Genomic DNA, 18,299 nt, shown 5'->3' with positions numbered 1-18,299 from the left:
GTGCTTTATAAAGTCTCAAATTACATTCTTGCTTTTACATTCCACTTCTCCTGAAATGAATACTGACATTGCATTTGCCTTCCTCATCACAGATGTAACCTGCAAATTAACATTAAAAAATCCCGTACAAGGACTCCCAAATCCCTTTTAATCTCAGATTTTTGTATTTCTCTCTATTTACCAAATAGTCAACCTCTTGACTTCTACCAAAGTGCATGACCACAGGCCTCTTGACACTGCATTCCATCTGCCACTTCATTCCCAATTCTCCAAATCTGTATACGTCCTTCTGTAACCTATTACCTACCCGTTTATTTGACTTCATATCATCTGCAAATTTTCCAACAAAGCCATAAATTCCATTAATAAACAACATAAAAATATTCGATCCCACCACAGCCCCCAGTTGAATATCATTATTCAGTGGTAGCCAACCAGAAAAGACTCCCTTTATTCCCATTGTTTACCTCCTGCCAGTCAGCCACTGCTTTATCCATACCACAATGATTCCTGTAATACCATGGGCTCATAGCTTGATATGCAGCCTCGCCTGTGACAATTGTAAAAGGCTTTCTGAAAATCTAAGTACACAACATCAACTGAATGTCCATTGCCTCTCCTGCTTGTTAGTTCTTCAAAGAATTCCAACAGATTTGTCAGGCAAGATTCTCTCTTGAGGAAGCAAAGCTGACTATAGTTTATTTTATCATGTGCCTCAAAGCCCCGTACTTAGTAACCGACTCCATCATCATCCCAACCACTGCAGTCAAACTGTCTAACCTATAAATAATCTTTTCTTCGGCCGTTCACCCTTCTTGAAGAGTGAAGTGATATTTGTGATTTTCAAGTCTTCCTGAAGCATTCCAGAATATAATGAGTCTTGAAAGATCATTCCTAATGTCTCTACAATCTCTTCAGCCACTTCACCACTTTCAGAACACTGGGGTGTACACCATCTGGTCCATGTGACTTATTTCCCTTCAGATCTTTCAGTTTCTAGATAGCCTTCTCTCTAGTAATGGTAACTTCACACATTTCATGATCCCTGAACACCTAGAACTTCCACCATACTGCGAGTGTCTTCCACAGTGAAGACTGATACAGAATTCTTCAGTTCGTCCACCATTTCCTTGATGCCATTACTACCTCTTCAGCATTGTTTTCTTGTGATCCTTTATCCACTCTTTCCTCTCTTACACTTTATGTATACTCTTTAATATTATTGGCTAGCTTATTTGCATATTCCATCTTTACCTTCCTAATGACGTTTTAGTTGCTTTCCATTGGTATTTAAGAGCTTCCCACTCCTCCAGCTTCCTAGTATTTTTTGCTGTTATATGCCATTTCCTTGGCTTTGACTTCCCGTGTTAGGCACTGTTGTGTCATCTTGCTTTAGAATATATCTTCCTATTTTGGATGTATATATCCTGTGCCTTCTGAATTGCTTCCAGAAATTCCAGCCATTGCTGCTCTGTTGTCATCCCTGTCAGTGTTTTTTTCCAATCAATTCTGGATAGCTTCTCACTCACACCTCTAGAATTTCTTTTGGCATATTATATTGGTCTGAAACCAACCTGGAAATGTTAAACTGGAAAATAAGCACTGAAATGACAAATTAAACAAAAACACCAAGTACATTTGAACACATTGAAATGAACACTATCTAGGACAGAAAGAGTAAGAGGATTAAGAGACAAATAAATTAGACAACAGTCTGATATGTTTTCATCAGTGGAAACAGGATTCAGCGTTTCATGCAAGCAAATGCAATTCCGATAAGAAGTAACAAGACACATAACATATAGAAATAAATTAAAGAAAATTAGCAGAAATAATCTGAATTAAAAGAAAGAAATTGAAAGACAGTAGAATATGAACAGTATATACCATTTCCCAATAGTAATATCTACCATTGTACCATACCTAATGCATTACACAATAATATTAAACAGTTTGGCCTGCAAAGCCATATATAGCTAAACCCTCAGAAAGCCACAATAAGAAACACAACTAGACTATTCCGAAATTTCCTATCAATTGAGAGATGATTGTGGTTGTCTTGCCTGTACCTTAGGTTATATCAGTTTGAGCTTAGAAAAATAAATAATAACCAATTTATGAAGCACTATTCATCCTGACGGTGTCATCCAATCTGCACTACAATGACATAAAGTGAAAACTAGAAAATAAAAGAAAAAATTAAGATTCAATAACATGTTTTGCACTGATGTTTAAAACTGACAGCCTGTGTCTGCAACCGTTACGTAGTAGAAGAATATGTCTGTGGCTCCCTAGTTATATATAGGGAGTTTTGTCCAGAACTGTAGTTTTAGGTGCTGAACTCTACAGTTTAGTAGAGTGGTTCAACAAAACTCTGATCGTCTAATAATCTTTTGGCCTTGTACCTTACTGTCTGCCTGCACTGCATTTTTCTCAGCAACCGCAACACTGTTTCCCTGTACTCTTCTGTTCTCTTTTCCCTTGTACGGCCTCATTGCACTGATGTGATGACATCATCTATTTGGATTGCATGCGGAAAAGTTTTCAATTTTACCTCGGTACATGTGACAAGAATAAACCAATTTACCAAATTATTGCTGTTAATAATACAGCGTCCCTGTACACCCCTGTTCAGTAACAGTTGCCAAAACTTCACTAAGCTCTCCACTGAGATGCTTCTCGTCTCTCCCATTCATGGAGGTTCATTTCCTTTCTCCACCTTTACTCAAACACTGCAACTGAAATTTACCCGTTTACTTTCTTGTCATTCTGATGGGCTATTTATCCGAAACATCACTGTGATTCTCTGCACAGATACTGCCCGACTTGAGTATTTCACGCATATTCAGCGCTTGTTTTGATGCAAGAGCAGTGGACACCTGTGACTCCCCAGTGTGCAGCTTTGCCAAAATGCACAGTGTACCGCTCTCCATATTTCCACACCAGATCAGCATTAACATCATCTGCTCATGATGCAAACAATGCTTTAGATATAGTGAAATGTTGTTGTAACGGGAGTGCAGTCAGGATTGCAATAGGATATCAGGAGAATGTTCACCATCACAAGTAACTGGAACCAGAAAATGAGGACTGGACATTTTCTGGGATATCCATCATTGTCAGTTCCGGTGTCTGTGAAAAGAATTTTACTCTCTGTCCTAATATCCATAAGAACATAAGAAATAGGAGCAGGAGTAGGCCATTCAGCCCATCCAGCCTGCCCGCCTTTCAATAAGATCATGGCTGATCTGTCTGTAAACTCAGCTCCGTCTACCTACATTTTCCCTATAACCCTTAATTCCCCCACTGTGTAAAAATCTATCTAACTGTTTCTTAAATATACTTAGTGAAGAGGCTTCAACTGCTTCCCTGGGCAGAGAATTCCACAGACTCATCACTCTCTGGGGAAAAAAAAACAGTCTTTCTTCATCTCCGTCCTAAATCTTCTCCCCTGAATCTTGAGGCAATGTCCCCAAGTTCTTGTCTCACTTACCAAGGGAAACAACTTTCCTACTTCTATCTTATCTATCCCTTTCAAAATTTTGTATTTTTCTATAAGATTCCCTCTTATTCTTCTGAGCTCCAGGAAGTATAGTCACATGCAACTCAATATCTCCTCACAGGTTAACCCCTTCAACCTCTGGAATCAACCGGGTGAACCTCCTCTGAACTGCCTGCAAAGCCAGTATATCCTTCCTCAAGTATGGAGAGCAAAACTCCAGGTGCAGCCTCACCAGTATCCTGTATAGTTTCAGCATGACCTCCCTGCTGTTGAATTCATTCCCTCTAGCAATAAAGGCCAGCATTCTGTTTGCCGTATTAATAACCTGTTGTACCTGCAAGCCAAATTTTTGCGATTCATGCAGAAGCACTCCCAAGTTTCTCTGCAGAACAGCATGCTGCAATCTATCACCATTTAAATAATAAACTGTTCTTCTATTATTCCTTCCAAAGTGGATGATCTCACATTTACCAACATTGTATTCCATCTGCCAGACCTTGGCCTACTCATTTAACCTATCTATATCCCTCTGCAGACTCTCCACATCCTCTGTACAATTTGTTTTTCCACTCAGTTTAGTGTCATCAGCAAATTTTGCTACGCTGTACTCAGTCCCCTCTTTCAAATTATCAATGTAAATGGTAAACAGCTGTGGGCCCAGCACTGACCCCTGCAGCACCCCACTCACCACAGTCTGCCAACTGGAGAAATACCCATTTATACCAACTATCTGCCTTCTATTGGTTAGCCAATCCACTATTCATGCCAATGCACTTCCTCCGACTCCATGCATCCATGTCTTATTAATAAGTTTGTTGTGCGGCACCTTATTAAACGCCTTCTGGAAATCCAATTATATGAAATCCAGCTGTTCTCCTCTATCCACTGCAATCATTGTGTATAGCCATATAACAATTACAGCATGGAAACAGGCAATCTTGACCCTTCTAGTCCATGCTGAATGTCCTCAAAGAAATCCAGTAAGAGTCGAACAGGACCTGCCCTTTCTGAATCCATGCTGCATCTGTCTAATGGAAGCACTCCTTTCTAAATGTTTCACTATTTCTTCCTTAATGAGAGCATCAAACATTTTCCCAACTACTGATGTTAAGCTAACTGGATTATAGTTGCCCACATCCTTTTGCCTACATCCTTTTTTAAAAAAAAGTGGCGTGACATTTGTTGTCTTCCAATCCGCTGGGACCTGTCCAGAGTTTAAAGGGTTTTGATAAATGATTACCAACCCGTCTTCTATAACCTCCGCTAATTCCTTCAGCACCCTGGGATTCATCCCAACAGGACCAGGCACTGATCAACATCAGGTCCTCTAGTTTGCTATTCACTAACTCTTAAGTGACAGTGATCTTATCAATGTCCTCACCTCCCATTTTGTCCGTAACATCCTTCTTTGGCTTATTAAACGTGTCTTCCACCATGAAGACTGACACAAAATAGTCGTTCATTGCCTCAGGCAATTCATTGTCACCCAATATAATTTTCCCTTTCTCGTCATACAAGGGACCTACATTGAATTTAGCCACCTGCTTCCGCTTTATATATTTATATTTACATATTTGTGGTAGCATTGAATTAATTCATGTAATCTCAAACACTGAATATTGAAATGCAGTTATAAAGTTCTTTGCCAGTTGAGCTATTTAACATTTTGACCATGTTCTCTGTTTCCATGGAAGATGTTCAACAGAAACACAAGGAGGCTCTGCGGTCACAAACTGAAACACTGAGAGTGAACACGATCCTGATGAGGGAGAAGGTGAAGGTTTTCCAGCTGGTTGATCAATACACTGAGCTCACGGTCATTTCTAATGTTCGACATTGGAGGCTGGTGGAACCTGAACTGCTGGCAAGAGGCAAAGGCCACCAGGAGTGGAGAGAGAAACAACTCTGCAGAGAGCTGGAAAAAATCTGGACTGATCAGTTGTTCCAGAGCAGCTTTTCCCGGAGTAAATCCAAATCTGGGAGTTCAGCAGCAGTGGCCGGAGTCCTAGGGATTGGGAAGTCAACAATGGTAAAAAAGATTGTTTATGACTGGGCAACGGGGAAAATATACCAACGGTTCCAGTTTGTTTTCAGTTTCAAATTCCGGGATTTAAACTCGATTACCTGCAGAATAAACCTGAGGGAACTGGTTCTGGTTCAGTATCCTTACTTTGGGAATTTCCTGAGAGAGGTCTGGAAGAATCCAGAGGGATTGCTGTTTATATTCGATGGTCTGGATGAATTCAAACATAAAATCGATTTTTCTGACAGTCGGAGAGACACAGAACCCAAGCACCAGTGCCCAGATCCCGAGTGGTGGTGTGAAGTGTCTGACATTGTGTACAGTTTAATCCAGGGCAAGTTGCTCCCAGGGTGTTCAGTGCTGGTGACTACCCACCCCACTGCGTTACATTTATTGGAAAAGGCAGATATCAGTGTCTGGGCTGAAATCGTGGGATTTATTGGTGAGGAACGGAAGGAATATTTTATCAAGCATTTTGAAGATCAGACGGTGGCAGCAGCTGTTTTCAAACATGTGAAAGAGAACGAGATCCTGTACACCATGAGCTACAACCCGTCCTACTGCTGGATCCTCGCTCTGACACTGGGCCCCTTCTTCACACAAAGAGTCTGGGACCCACAGCGAGTTCCCAAGACCATCACCCAACTACATTCCTACTATATTTACAACATCCTGAAAAACCACGGCTGTGAGACTGTGAACCCCCGTGATGTGTTACTCAGTGTTGGTCAGATGGCCTTCACAGGAGTGTCCCAGAAGAAGTTTGTGTTTACAGATGGAGATTTGATCAACTATAACCTGCAGCCTTCCCATTTCTTGACAGAACTCTTGAAAAGAGAGGATTCTCCCCTCTGTGTGGTATACACATTCCCACACCTCACCATCCAAGAGTTTGTAGCTGCAGTGGCACAATTCCTGAATCTACATCCTGGGGATATCCTGAAATTCCTCTCTGAAGCCAACAACATGACAGATGGGCGATTTGAGGTATTTCTCCGTTTTGTGGCTGGTCTGTGCTCCCCAATGACGGCTCAGGTCCTGGAGGAGTTTCTGGGTCCATTTCCTCACGAGACAACATTACGGGTGATTGACTGGGTGAAGGAGAATTTCACCCGCCAGATTAGAAGCATATCTAGTGAAACTGGTAAACGGTGCCTTCTGCAAACTTTGCACTGCCTGTTTGAATCTCAGAATCATGGGCTGGCTCAGGCCACAGTGGGATCTGTGGAAAAAATTTCATTCAGTGGATTTCAACTGACCCCAATTGACTGCGCAGTCGTGTCTCATGTCATTGGACTCTGTGATACAATAAAACACCTCGACCTGTGGAACTGCGACATTCAGTGTGAAGGGTTCCACCGCCTGGATCCCGAACTGCACAAGTGCCAGGAGTTGGGGTAACTTGATTTATTTCTCACCATGAACTGTGAAACTTGCATTATGTTGTTTCAATGTAAATGGATTTGCTTTTCACTGTAGTAAATCAGATTGCGAAGAATTGTGAGAAATTACCAGGGGATCGGTCAGTGATTTCCTAAGGAAAGGAGAAGTCTGCATTTCTTTCTGAAGAGTTTTTGAAGTCATAGTCAGATTAGTGAAAAATGGCCTTTGGTTTAATGGTAGTAAATCACAGGAATGCCCCTGTTTCTCACTGCCTCTGACATGTCCATTGACACTGTTCCATCTCAATGTTGCTGACACCCAGTCTGATACTGACTGTGACAGGTTCATCTGGAATTCACACTCTCCTCTCAGTGAAAGACAAGAGTGTGTTCGCTGACTGTGCCAGTGAGCTGGAGAGAAATACCATTGTGATTTTGTCCACCCCTTGCCCTTCCCCGTGTGTGACTATCACCATCAGTACACCCATGCAACTATGCTCACGACCTGATACCCAGCCCCATTGTGCGCACAGTCTCTGGTATCCTCATCCCCTCTTATTGTAGGATCATCTTTTCCCATTATTATCCTCCTGTTGGAATCCTCTTCCCCAAGCCTCTTCTTCTGTCTGATATCACCCACATCCCCTTTCTTCCTGTGGGACATCCCTTCCCATCTATTTTCTCCCGTCGGATCTTTCTTCCAAATCCCTCTGTTGGGAGTCCTTCCATGGACATTTTCTTGTCCATAACTCCACCTCTCTGTGGTACTTTTCCAAGCACTTCAGAACTGCCTCTCTGGTCCTTTCATGCCAGGAATGTTCTTCTTTTTTCTACTCGTCCAAGAATGGAACAAGTCATGGGCAGATTGTAGGTTCACACCGACAAACTAACTTACTGAGGTTCGGTGAAAACCCTGGAGCTGGTCAGTGCAGGACATTGACAGTGATGGGAACTCCGATCAGGTATTTTACTGAAGGGTTCAGTATTTTCTAAAATTGCCAATTGAAGAGAAATTCACACAGGTCTATGGTAAATTGCCAATTGAAGAGAAATTCACACAGGTCTATGGTTTGAATCATTTTCTTCAGGAATTTGTCTCTGTGTGTTTAGACTTGGGCAGAATGAACTGGGAGATTTGGGAGTGAAACTGGTGTCTGCGGCTCTGAAGAACCCGGCGTGCAAAATACAGAAACTGGGGTAAGTACCTAACTGTGGGAGATTGTATTTACAGTCACTGGGTGTCTGACACTGAACATTAATGTGATCAGTAATTGTGTTACTGATAAACACTGGGGATTTGTACCATCTCCTGTCTCTCTGTGTCATTCACCCTCACTCTCTCTCATCCCCAGGCTGGAGAGAGTCGGTCTCACAGGTTCTGGTGCCGAAGATCTCGGCTCCGCTCTCAGTACAAACCAAACACTGATGGAGCTAGATTTGAGTGGAAATAAACTGGGAGATTCAGGAGTGAAACTGGTGTCTGCAGCTCTGAGGAACCCAGAGTGTAAAATACAGAAACTGGTGTAAGTACCAGAATGTGGGAGATTGTGTTTACAGTCACTGGGTGTCTGACACTGAACATTAATGTGATCAGTAATTGTGTTACTGATAAACACTGGGGATTTGTACCGTCTCCTGTCTACCTGTGTCCTTTACCTTCTGTCTTACATTTGCAGGCTGATTGATGTTGGTCTCACAGATTCTGGTACCAAGGATCTTGCCTGCACACTCACTGCAAACCGATCGCTGATGGGGTTGGACCTGAATAAAAATAAACTGGGAGATTCAGGAGTGAAACTGGTGTCTGCAGCTCTGAGGAACCCGGAGTGTAAAATACAGAAACTGGGGTAAGTACCAGACTGTGGGAGATTGTGTTTACAGTCACTGGATGTCTGACACTGAGCATTAATGTGATCAGTAATTGTGTTACTGATAAACACTTGGGATTTGTACTGTCTCCTGTCTCTCTGTGTCCTTCACCCTCACTCTCTCTCTCATCTCCAGGCTGAACTGTGTTGGTCTAACAGATTCTGGTGCTGATGATCTCCTCTCCGCTCTCAGTACAAACCAATCACTGATGGGGCTGGATCTGGGATTGAACTTGCTCACAGACCGGTCAATCCCCACTCTCTGTTGCCTTATACTGACTCTTCCGAGTCTGGAGTGGATCTGGTGAGAGTTTCTGTTAATGTTCATTGTGATAAAATATCAGCGGATCCGCATGTTTTCTGTTGACACTTCTCTGTGAGTGTTGTTGAAACAGTCCCCTGTTACTGACACAGTTGTGTAATCTGTTTATTTCATCTTTATCCTTTCATCTGTTTCAGGCTGGTGAGGAATCAGTTCAGTGAGACTGGGAGGAAGAAATTGATATCTCTGCAGGAATCCAGACCTGGACTGAGGGTGATCCTGTGAACATCTGAATTTGTGAACATCCCTCCCCTCGGGATGGGGATAGTTTGGTTGATATCCTGCCATTCCCTTTAATCACCATACTCCAAATTTGATATCCAACCATTCCAATGGACTGCAGCTCCACCGACCTGTGTCATCAGAGTCTAATCACAGTCTTGAAAATCCAACGACACTGATTCTACCAGATGCTGGGGTCCGAATTTCCTCCTGAAGGAGACCCTGCAAAATTAGGCAGCCAGGAAGCATCCAGGGGCGAAGCTCAGTAAGGCACATCAGTGCCAGGATTGATTATCTGGTGAGGAAATCACTCTGCTGAGGATAATACATTCAGCAGTGTGGTCAGTTTAGTCATGTTAAATTGACAAATACCTCGGCAGTGACCCTGGATTAGTAGCGATCTCGGACACGGCCCTGAAGTGTGATTTTATAAACATCGGTTCCCAGATGCAGAGTGACGGTGAGAAACGGGACTGATTAGTCAACTAGTCACTGGTTGTTAACAGTCAGTTAATAGTATATGACTGTGAGTGTGTCGGGAGCAGCTTATTTATTTCCACTCTTTAGAAGTTCACACTGTGTTTAATTTACATTTGTCATAATGATCAGTATCAGGTTTAAGATCATAAGTATGTCTTGAAATTAGTTAACATTGTGATAGGCATACAATGCAATACATGACAACAAATAAAATATATATACAGTATGTACATATATGTATATTAAATTGTTAAATAAGTTCTGCAAAAGCAGAAATAAAAAAAGTAATGAGGTAGAGTTCACGGGTTGAATGTCCATTCAAAAATTGTATGACAATGGGGAAGAAACTGTTCCTGAATCACTGAGTGTGTGTCTTCAGGCTTATGTACCTCCTTTCTGATGGTAACAATGAGAAGAGGGCATGTCCTATGTGGTGGGGGTCCTTAATGATAGACACCGCCTTCCTAAGTCTCCGCTCCTTGAAGATGTCCTGGATACTGTGGAGGCTGGTATCCAAGATGGAGCTGCCTAATTGAACAGCTCTCTGCAGTTTGCTTTGATCACGTGCACTATGATCCCGTGACTCCATACCAGACCATGATGCATCCAGTCAGAATGCTCTGGATATTTGTAGGAATATCTGGTACATTTGGTAGGAATTTTGTAAGCGACATACCAAATGTCCTCAAACTCCAAATGAAATATAGCTGCTGCCTTTCTTTCTTTATAGCTGCATTGACATGTTGCGACCAGATTAGGTCCTCAGAGAAATTAACACTCAGGACTTGAAATTGCTCCTCCCTACACTTCTGATTCCTCAATGAGGACTGGTGTATCCTCCACTTTCTGAAGTGCACACCCACTTCTTTGGTCTTACTGAGGTTTGGTGCAATGTTGTTGCGCGACACCACTCAACGAGCTGGAAATCTGCGGTCCTGCACGCACTTTGCTCACCACCTGAGCATCTGCTAATAATGGTAAGATCATCTGCAACTTTATAGATGGTATTTGAATTCAGCCTAGCCACACAGTCAAGAGTGCGAAGAGAGTAGAGCAGTGAGCCAAGCACACAATCTTGACGTGCGCCAGTGTTGATTTAGCAAGGTTGATATGTTAGTTGCACAGCTTGCCAGTCTACCAGTTAGGAAGCCAAGGATTCAATTGCAGAGAGAAATGTGGAGGCCCAGGTTCTGCTCTTAAATCAGAACTGTGGTAATGATGGTGTTAAATGCAGAGCTGTAGTCAATAAACAGCATCCTGACATCAGTATTTGTATTGTCCAGGTGATACAAGGTGGCGTGGAGATCCTGTGTGATCGTAGCTGCCGTAGGCATTGTTGCGATAGGCAGGTTGTAGTGGGTCCAGGTCCTTGCTAAGCCAGGAGTTGATTCTAGCCATGACCAACTTTCGAAGCACAACAACATATATGTGTGTGTGACTGGACGATAGTAATTCAGGCAGCTTGCACTGCTCTTCTTGGGCAGGAGTACAATTCTTGAACTTTAGAAGCAACTGGGAACTTCTGAATATAGCAGTGAGAGATTGAAAATGTCTCTGAATAACGTCAGTTGGTTGGCACGAGTTTTCAGAACCTCACCAGGTACTCCGTCGGGGCCTGCCACTTTGTGATGATTCACTCTCCTGAAAGGCAGCCTGAAGGCTGCTTCCAGGACAGATTGCATGTTCACTAGGAGCTGCAGTTATTCTCAAAGGTGCAGTTTTATTCTCCCTTTCATATCGAGCATAAAGTGTGTTTAGCACGTCTGGAACTGAGACATCACTGTCATTCATGCTGTTGAGCTGCACTCTCTAGGAAGTAATGGTCTGCAAGCCCTGTTAGAGTTGGGCTTGTTGGTCATGAACGCTTGGAATTCTTCTTTAGCTTCTGAAATAGCTCTCTGCAAGTCATCCCTGGTTTTCTAGTACAGACCTGGTCGCCACACCTAAATGACACAGATCCAGCCCACAGCAGACTGCAAACCTTCTGCTTCATTCACAGCTTATGATGTGCACAGGTAAAGTAAGTACTCGTAGGCACCTGCTCATCTGCACAGGATCTAATGACGTCAGCGTGGCACACTCATCCAGTCTCAAAGAAGAATCTCAGAATACAGACCAGTCCACCGGTTCAAACCTGCCCTGTTAGAACTCCTGCCTCTTCGTTGTCCATAACTGCTTGGTCATGAAATCAATACACCACTATACCTTTGGGTCTTGGTGTCAGACTTGAGGAGAAACAGTAACCTGGGATTACTGCTGCCCTGCATACTTTGGGCAATACAAAAGCTGTCTAGATCATCTCACACTAGCATGGCAGTGTCTCATACCTGGTGCTGAGAATTTCTGTCTGCCACCAAACATGCACACTCCTCAACATCCAACCGCCCGCTCTCTCCCCACTGCCCCATAACCCGCGATCTCATCGCTGCACCACCCTTCCCACTCCCCTAGCCGCCACACACCACGATCTCACCATGGTCCCACCCTGCGCTCTTCTCGCCGCCACAATCTCAGCGATACCCCATCTCCCGCGAGCACATCGCTACCTCAACCCCGCGCTGTCTTCGTTGCCCAGCCGCTACAATCTCCATTGCATCCCACAGCCCGATATCTCCTCGACAGCCCAACACTACTCCCACGCTCTCTGCTCTAGCAGAACTCCCCACGCTCGCACTGCCCTACCACTCGCACTGTACTCCTGTCATATCCCCGCGTTCTCCTCGCCATCACACAACCCCATGATCTCGTTGCCATATCATCGCTACCCAACACTCCTCACGAAATACTCTCCATCCCACGCCCACCACAATCTTCTCACCGCCCCACACCCTGGGATCTCCTCGCGACTATATTCTCCCGCCACCACAACCCTCGTGATCTCGTTGCCGCCCCAATCCCGCACTTTCTCCACTGTCCCTTACCCCACTGTCTCCTAGATGTGCCAACTTTCCCACACTTTGCGCTACCAGCGCACCCCACCCCAAGGTCTCATCACTGCCCCACCACCTGCGCTGTACTCCCGCCCCACCCCAACGACCTTACATCCACAGCCCCATCCTGCGCTCTCCTCTCAGTGGCATATCTAAGATATGGCAAGTATGGGACGTGACCTGTGCGCCACTTGAAGGGGGCGCCACTGAGCAGTTTCTATTAAAAGTCAGACAAGCCATCCCCGGATAGTGAAAAATAATTTTCCTCAGTTGTATAATCTGTCTTGGATTATCAAGGGTGAGAAGCACTAGGATGGCCTTATTTCAGAGCATTGTGTAAGAAGACCATTAAACGTTTCTTCACGAAGAAGGAAAGTGGAGCTGAAGGACGGAAAGGACGAGAGTTGGAGGCGGTTGTGGAGGAAGCCAATAAGCCGAGCAAGTTCTTCATGCCCTTCTTTGAAAAGCCCAGAACAAGTAGTTCGACACGTTCCATGGAGTCGCCTGCACCTGCGACGTTTGTTGGAATCCCAAGGTGGATCGAGTACAAATGAGTCACAAGCCGAGGAGGAAGTCAAGTCAGATAAATCCGAGTATGACGAGATTAAGACTGAGGCTGCCATAGAGAACGTGGAAATGAGAGGAAGGGAAGACGAATGTGGTGGTAGTGATGTTGAATTTATTAACGAGATTTTACCTGACGAGATTGAACCTGCCAACAGTGAACCCAATGGACTGGGTGGTGTCAAAGAGCCTCGAACGGTCATACCAGAAGTGATTGAACACCATGGCATTGGACTGCTGGAGTTCGACAAGGATACTGGAAAAGCAATTCTGCCTGACACGTTGAGAACAGAAATAATAAAGCTGGGTTCGAAGTATTTCCAGAACAGTGAGGGGCCTTTCCCACTAACAAATAACCGCTCAATGAATGGTTCAAGAGGAAATTGGGAAATGGTCGTGGTGAGGAAGTGACTCGTTCATGGCTGGTCTATTCCCCTTGTAAAAAGTCTGCATTTTGTATCTGTTGTCTTCTCTGTTCCCGGTCAGACCATCAATCCTCATTGGAGCAGGAAAGTGGATTCAACCAGTGAGAAGCACCTAAAATGATTAGTATTCATGAAAATGCCAAGAAACATCGAGAATGCTTCACACAGGGAAAGAACTGGAAAGAAATTTACCTGGAAACAGAGGAGTTATTGACACGGTATTTCAGTCACAGATTGAGAAGGAAAAGCAGAAGTGGCCTGATATCTTGACGAGAATCCTTCACTACATAATATTGCTTGCGACTCAGAACCTGTCAAGAATGGAATATTGAAGTTGAAAGACGTCAGAGACGGAAAAAAGGAATTGCTGATGAGAACTCAAAAGCCGCTGGGTTAACAGCTAAAGAGGAAATGGAAGAAGTCATGAAGGGAACACTCGACCGTCTTCACAGAGAAATGGATGGAAGGTTCGCTCGTTTGCACGACACTGACGCCAAATTTGGGTTCTGTCTCGATGTCGAGGGACTGTGTCACGGCGCCGACAGTAATGACCGAAAGAAAAAGAGCGAAAATTTCGACAACTTGTACAGCTCTGATGTTGATGGACAGCAGCTATTTGAAGAAATTTTGGATTGCAGAATGTTGCTATCAAGGCGGGTCAACATGAAGATATCAAGACCTGAAGAGCCTCTTGAATTTGTTGTTTAGTATGGAGATGAGAGCGTCTTCCCCAGTCTTCACATTGCTATTCAGATAATGCTAATGATCACAGTTTCCATCGCCATTTGTGAGAGATCATTCAGCAAGTTAAAACTAATACTTTAGTATTTGAGAACCTCCATGGGTCAAGGCATCAAAGGATATCAAAGGATCATTTGACAAGTTCTGGCATAATAGACTCTGTGTTAAGCTGAGATCCAAATGGATTTCTGGAAAGCTGCTTAAATGGATGCAGAGCTACCTTTATGGACAGACTACAAAGTTGTCTGTACAATACTTTGTACTGGAGAGTTTAACATCGGTAGCTGAGCGAAGGGCGCTGAGTAGGCTACGGTCAATTATGGAAAACTCTGAACATCCTCTACATAGCACCATCCAGAGACAGAGAAGCAGTTTCAGCGACAGGTTACTATCGATGCAATGCTCCTCAGACAGGATGAAGAGGTCAATACTCCCCAATGCCATTAGGCTTTACAATTCAACCGCCAGGACATAAGAACTTTTTAAAAGCTATTATAAATGCTTTTTGAGATATTGATTTAGATGCATATCATATTTTTTTTTTACTGAGTTAAGTATTGTATGTAATTAGTTTTGCTACAACAAGTGCATGGGACATTGGAAAAAAAGTTGAATTTCCCCATGGGGATGAATAAAGTATCTATCTATCTATCTATCTATCTATCTATCTATCTATCTATCTATCTATCTATCTATCTATCTATCTATCTATCTATCTATCTATCTATCTATCTATCTATCTATCTATCTATCTATCTATCTATCTATCTATCTATCTATCTATCTATCTTGTTATCTCTGGTCCGGCTTCTGATTCTTCAACAATCAATGCATCTTTACTGCAGGTCCCCTCCAGACCCGAAACGCTGCCCGTCTTTCCACTGATCTCCTGCCACAGATATGGTAAGCCCCCCAGCTGCAGCATTTGACTTCCAGTCGAAGCAAACGCATTTTCCCACACTTTCCCATAACTGGCAGCTGTCACCTCGAGGTAATCGTAGCCGACAGTTCTAATAACGTCATCAGCCTGCCTACTCAAACTCCCAATCAATCCCTGTCGCTTTCCCTCAGCCCAGCACTGCTACTCACCCAACAACAGAGAGGTCCGCTTTGCCCATGCCTCTGCCCCTTTAGGGACGGACATTATCCCCACAACCGGGCGGAGCCCACCATAGCTGGAATACCAGTCCTTCCCCTCTCTCGTACCAACATGGACAACCATGGTATAACCACCATTTCGTCAGCGCTAGTCTGAACTCGAACAAAGCCCTCCGAGGTACCAACAGCCAACCCACCCAACACACATGCAGCGATAACCAGAAATCGCACACCAGCAAAGGCACACCAGCTCTTTGCCACAGGCATAATTTAAAGAGGGAGATCACACAGATTCCACAGAAATTTATCCCGGGTGAGCCCCCACAATGGTTCCCTCTGTCTAGCCTCAGGCTTTCTCTGCTTGCTGCCGTCTAGTGGGAGCAGCCTTCGGCCCCGCCAACCTGGATAATCAGCTTGTGAGGATTCTGTGTGATGTCCCCACTCCGCCAAATATCAGACAGTACACCGTATGTGATTAAATGATTAGGTTTTATAGATATTACTAGAACTATGTTCAGATTCAGATTCGGTTTATTGTCGATTTACAAATGCAATGCAGTTAAAAAATGAGACAACGTTTTCCGGAATGATATCACAAAAAAAAAGCACACAGCAAAGCAGACCACACAAGAAAAAACACATAACGTTTGGTAATCCCCAGTCCAGAGTGCGGAGAGGCTGCTGCGTATCGATATCGCGCTACCGTCTTAGCACGTTTCCCGGAAAGGAACTCCAAACCCATCAGATAAAACAAGACTATCCAGATACACCAAGTCAAGAGACCAGCATTACCACCCAACAAACCAAAAACCTACACAAAACCACATAGTTACAGTTAACTGACAAAAACTACACAATCATAGCATATAGTTCCAACAGTGCAAAGCAATACCATAATCTCATAAAGAGCAGACCATGGGCACGTTGAAAAAAAAGTCTCAAAATCCCGACTGTCCATCATCTCACGCAGACGGTAGAAGGAAGAAAAACTCTTCCTGCCTTGATCCTCCAGCGCCGCAACCTTGCCGATACAGCCCCTGGAAGTACCCGACAGCCAACTCAGTCCGTCCGAAAACTTCAAGCCTCCGACCAGCCCTCCGACACCGAGAAACAAGAGCCATCTCTGCCGAACGCTTCCACCCCGGTCCCAGCCGCCAAGCAACAGGCAAAGTCGAGGATTCGGGGTCTTCCTCCCGGTGATTAATAACCATACGGTATATATGAAGGAAAAGAAAATAAAGAAAAGTCACCAAAACTTATCAAAGTCCAAACCACTTCGAGCGCAACCGTTAGAGCTCAATTAACGAAGTCTTCTGACCACCATTCGATCCCCTCAGACCTCCTCGACTCGCAGCGCAAGACCACCCGAGGTGATCAACCAAGCACCCCCGGCACATCGGTCTCCGTCTCCTCTCCTCGCCGACAATCCTGGCCTCGGACCCCCTCTTGGGGTCCGCTCCGTCGCCCAGCTTACAGCATCTCGTCTTCTCTCTCTCACCCCCCTCGCGCCGACTCCCCAAAAACCCGCCAACAAAAGATTACAGACCCAGAAGAGAAAGAATAACATTAATCCCAATTGGATAACAAATGAATACAATTCACGATATCCTCAATTTTAACTCAAACAAACTGCAAGAGAAATCTAGGCATCAGTAGATTGCACCACAGATGACAGGTTGCTGCAGGTACTGTGCTATACAAAATGCACACCAGCCACAGCCCTGCAGAACTTCGCGCCATGCTGTCTCAATCTGATGAGAGACAGTGCACCACACGATCAAGTTTATCTATGCCTGATCATGCTATTTCTATGCCCGATGCGAAAACCTACACACTGGATAGAATCTCCCTTCACAGTGCTATCAGATTCTGGATCAGCCTTCCGGATGCTATGGTTGGAAACATCTACGACGATTATCTTTCACCTTGACGGCCAAAGTAACCTCATGTCTTTTAGACCTCCTGATTTCATTCTTAAGTATTTTTTGCACCTTTTATACTCCTCAAGCACCTTATTCGCTCCATGTTGCTTATACATGTTATGCATCTCTCTCTTCGTTATCAGAGTTCCAATATCCCTCGAGAACCAAAGTTCCTTATTCTTATTCACTTTGCCTTCAATCCTGACAGGAACGTACAAGCACTGCATTCTCAAAATTTTTCCTTTGAAGGCCTTCCACTTACTAATCACATCCTTGCCAGAGAAGAACCTGTCCCAATCCACGCTTTTTAGATCCTTTCTCATTTCTTCAAATTTGGCCTTCATCCAGTTTGGAACCTCAAACCAAGGATCAATTAAAATACAAAACGTATTAATTGATTCGGCGGGGAGATATATAATTATGCATTGTCAATTTTTTTCAGAACTATGGCCCCTTATGAATATTTATGCACCAAATGAAAATGATGTAAAATTTATACAGGAGGTCTTTTTGAATTTGGCTAACGCACATGATAAAATATTAATAGGTGGAGATTTTAACTTTTGTCTAGATCCAGTTTTAGATAGATCAACAAAGGTTGTCACAAAATCAAAAGTAGTAAAATTAACTCTATCATTGATGAAAGACTTAAATTTGATTGATATATGGAGAAGAATTAATCCAAAAGAAAGAGATTATTCATTTTATTCAAATAGACATAAAACATATTCAAGGATAGATTTTTTCCTATTATCAACGAACATTCAAGATAGAGTGAAAAATGTGGAATATAAAGCAAGAATATTGTCAGATCATTCTC

The 18,299-nt window shown here is 43.7% G+C and overlaps 1 protein-coding gene across 1 annotated transcript in view; it reads left to right on the top strand.

Annotated features, from left to right (window-relative positions):
- Positions 1-10,096, top strand: part of LOC140721849 (NACHT, LRR and PYD domains-containing protein 3-like) — a 43,739-nt gene extending 33,643 nt beyond the window's left edge. The window contains exons 7-12 of the mRNA XM_073036654.1: positions 5,197-6,922; positions 8,018-8,104; positions 8,260-8,430; positions 8,584-8,754; positions 8,912-9,079; positions 9,235-10,096. Coding sequence (XP_072892755.1) covers positions 5,197-6,922; positions 8,018-8,104; positions 8,260-8,430; positions 8,584-8,754; positions 8,912-9,079; positions 9,235-9,322 — 2,411 coding nt within the window. The 3' untranslated portion in view covers positions 9,323-10,096. The remainder of the gene's footprint in view (positions 1-5,196; positions 6,923-8,017; positions 8,105-8,259; positions 8,431-8,583; positions 8,755-8,911; positions 9,080-9,234) is intronic.
- The last annotated feature ends 8,203 nt before the right edge of the window (positions 10,097-18,299 follow it).

This window comes from Hemitrygon akajei, unplaced genomic scaffold (genome assembly GCF_048418815.1).
Source record: "Hemitrygon akajei unplaced genomic scaffold, sHemAka1.3 Scf000063, whole genome shotgun sequence".
Classification (NCBI taxonomy): Eukaryota; Metazoa; Chordata; class Chondrichthyes; order Myliobatiformes; family Dasyatidae; genus Hemitrygon; species Hemitrygon akajei.
This window is presented reverse-complemented; position numbering and strand designations above follow the sequence as displayed.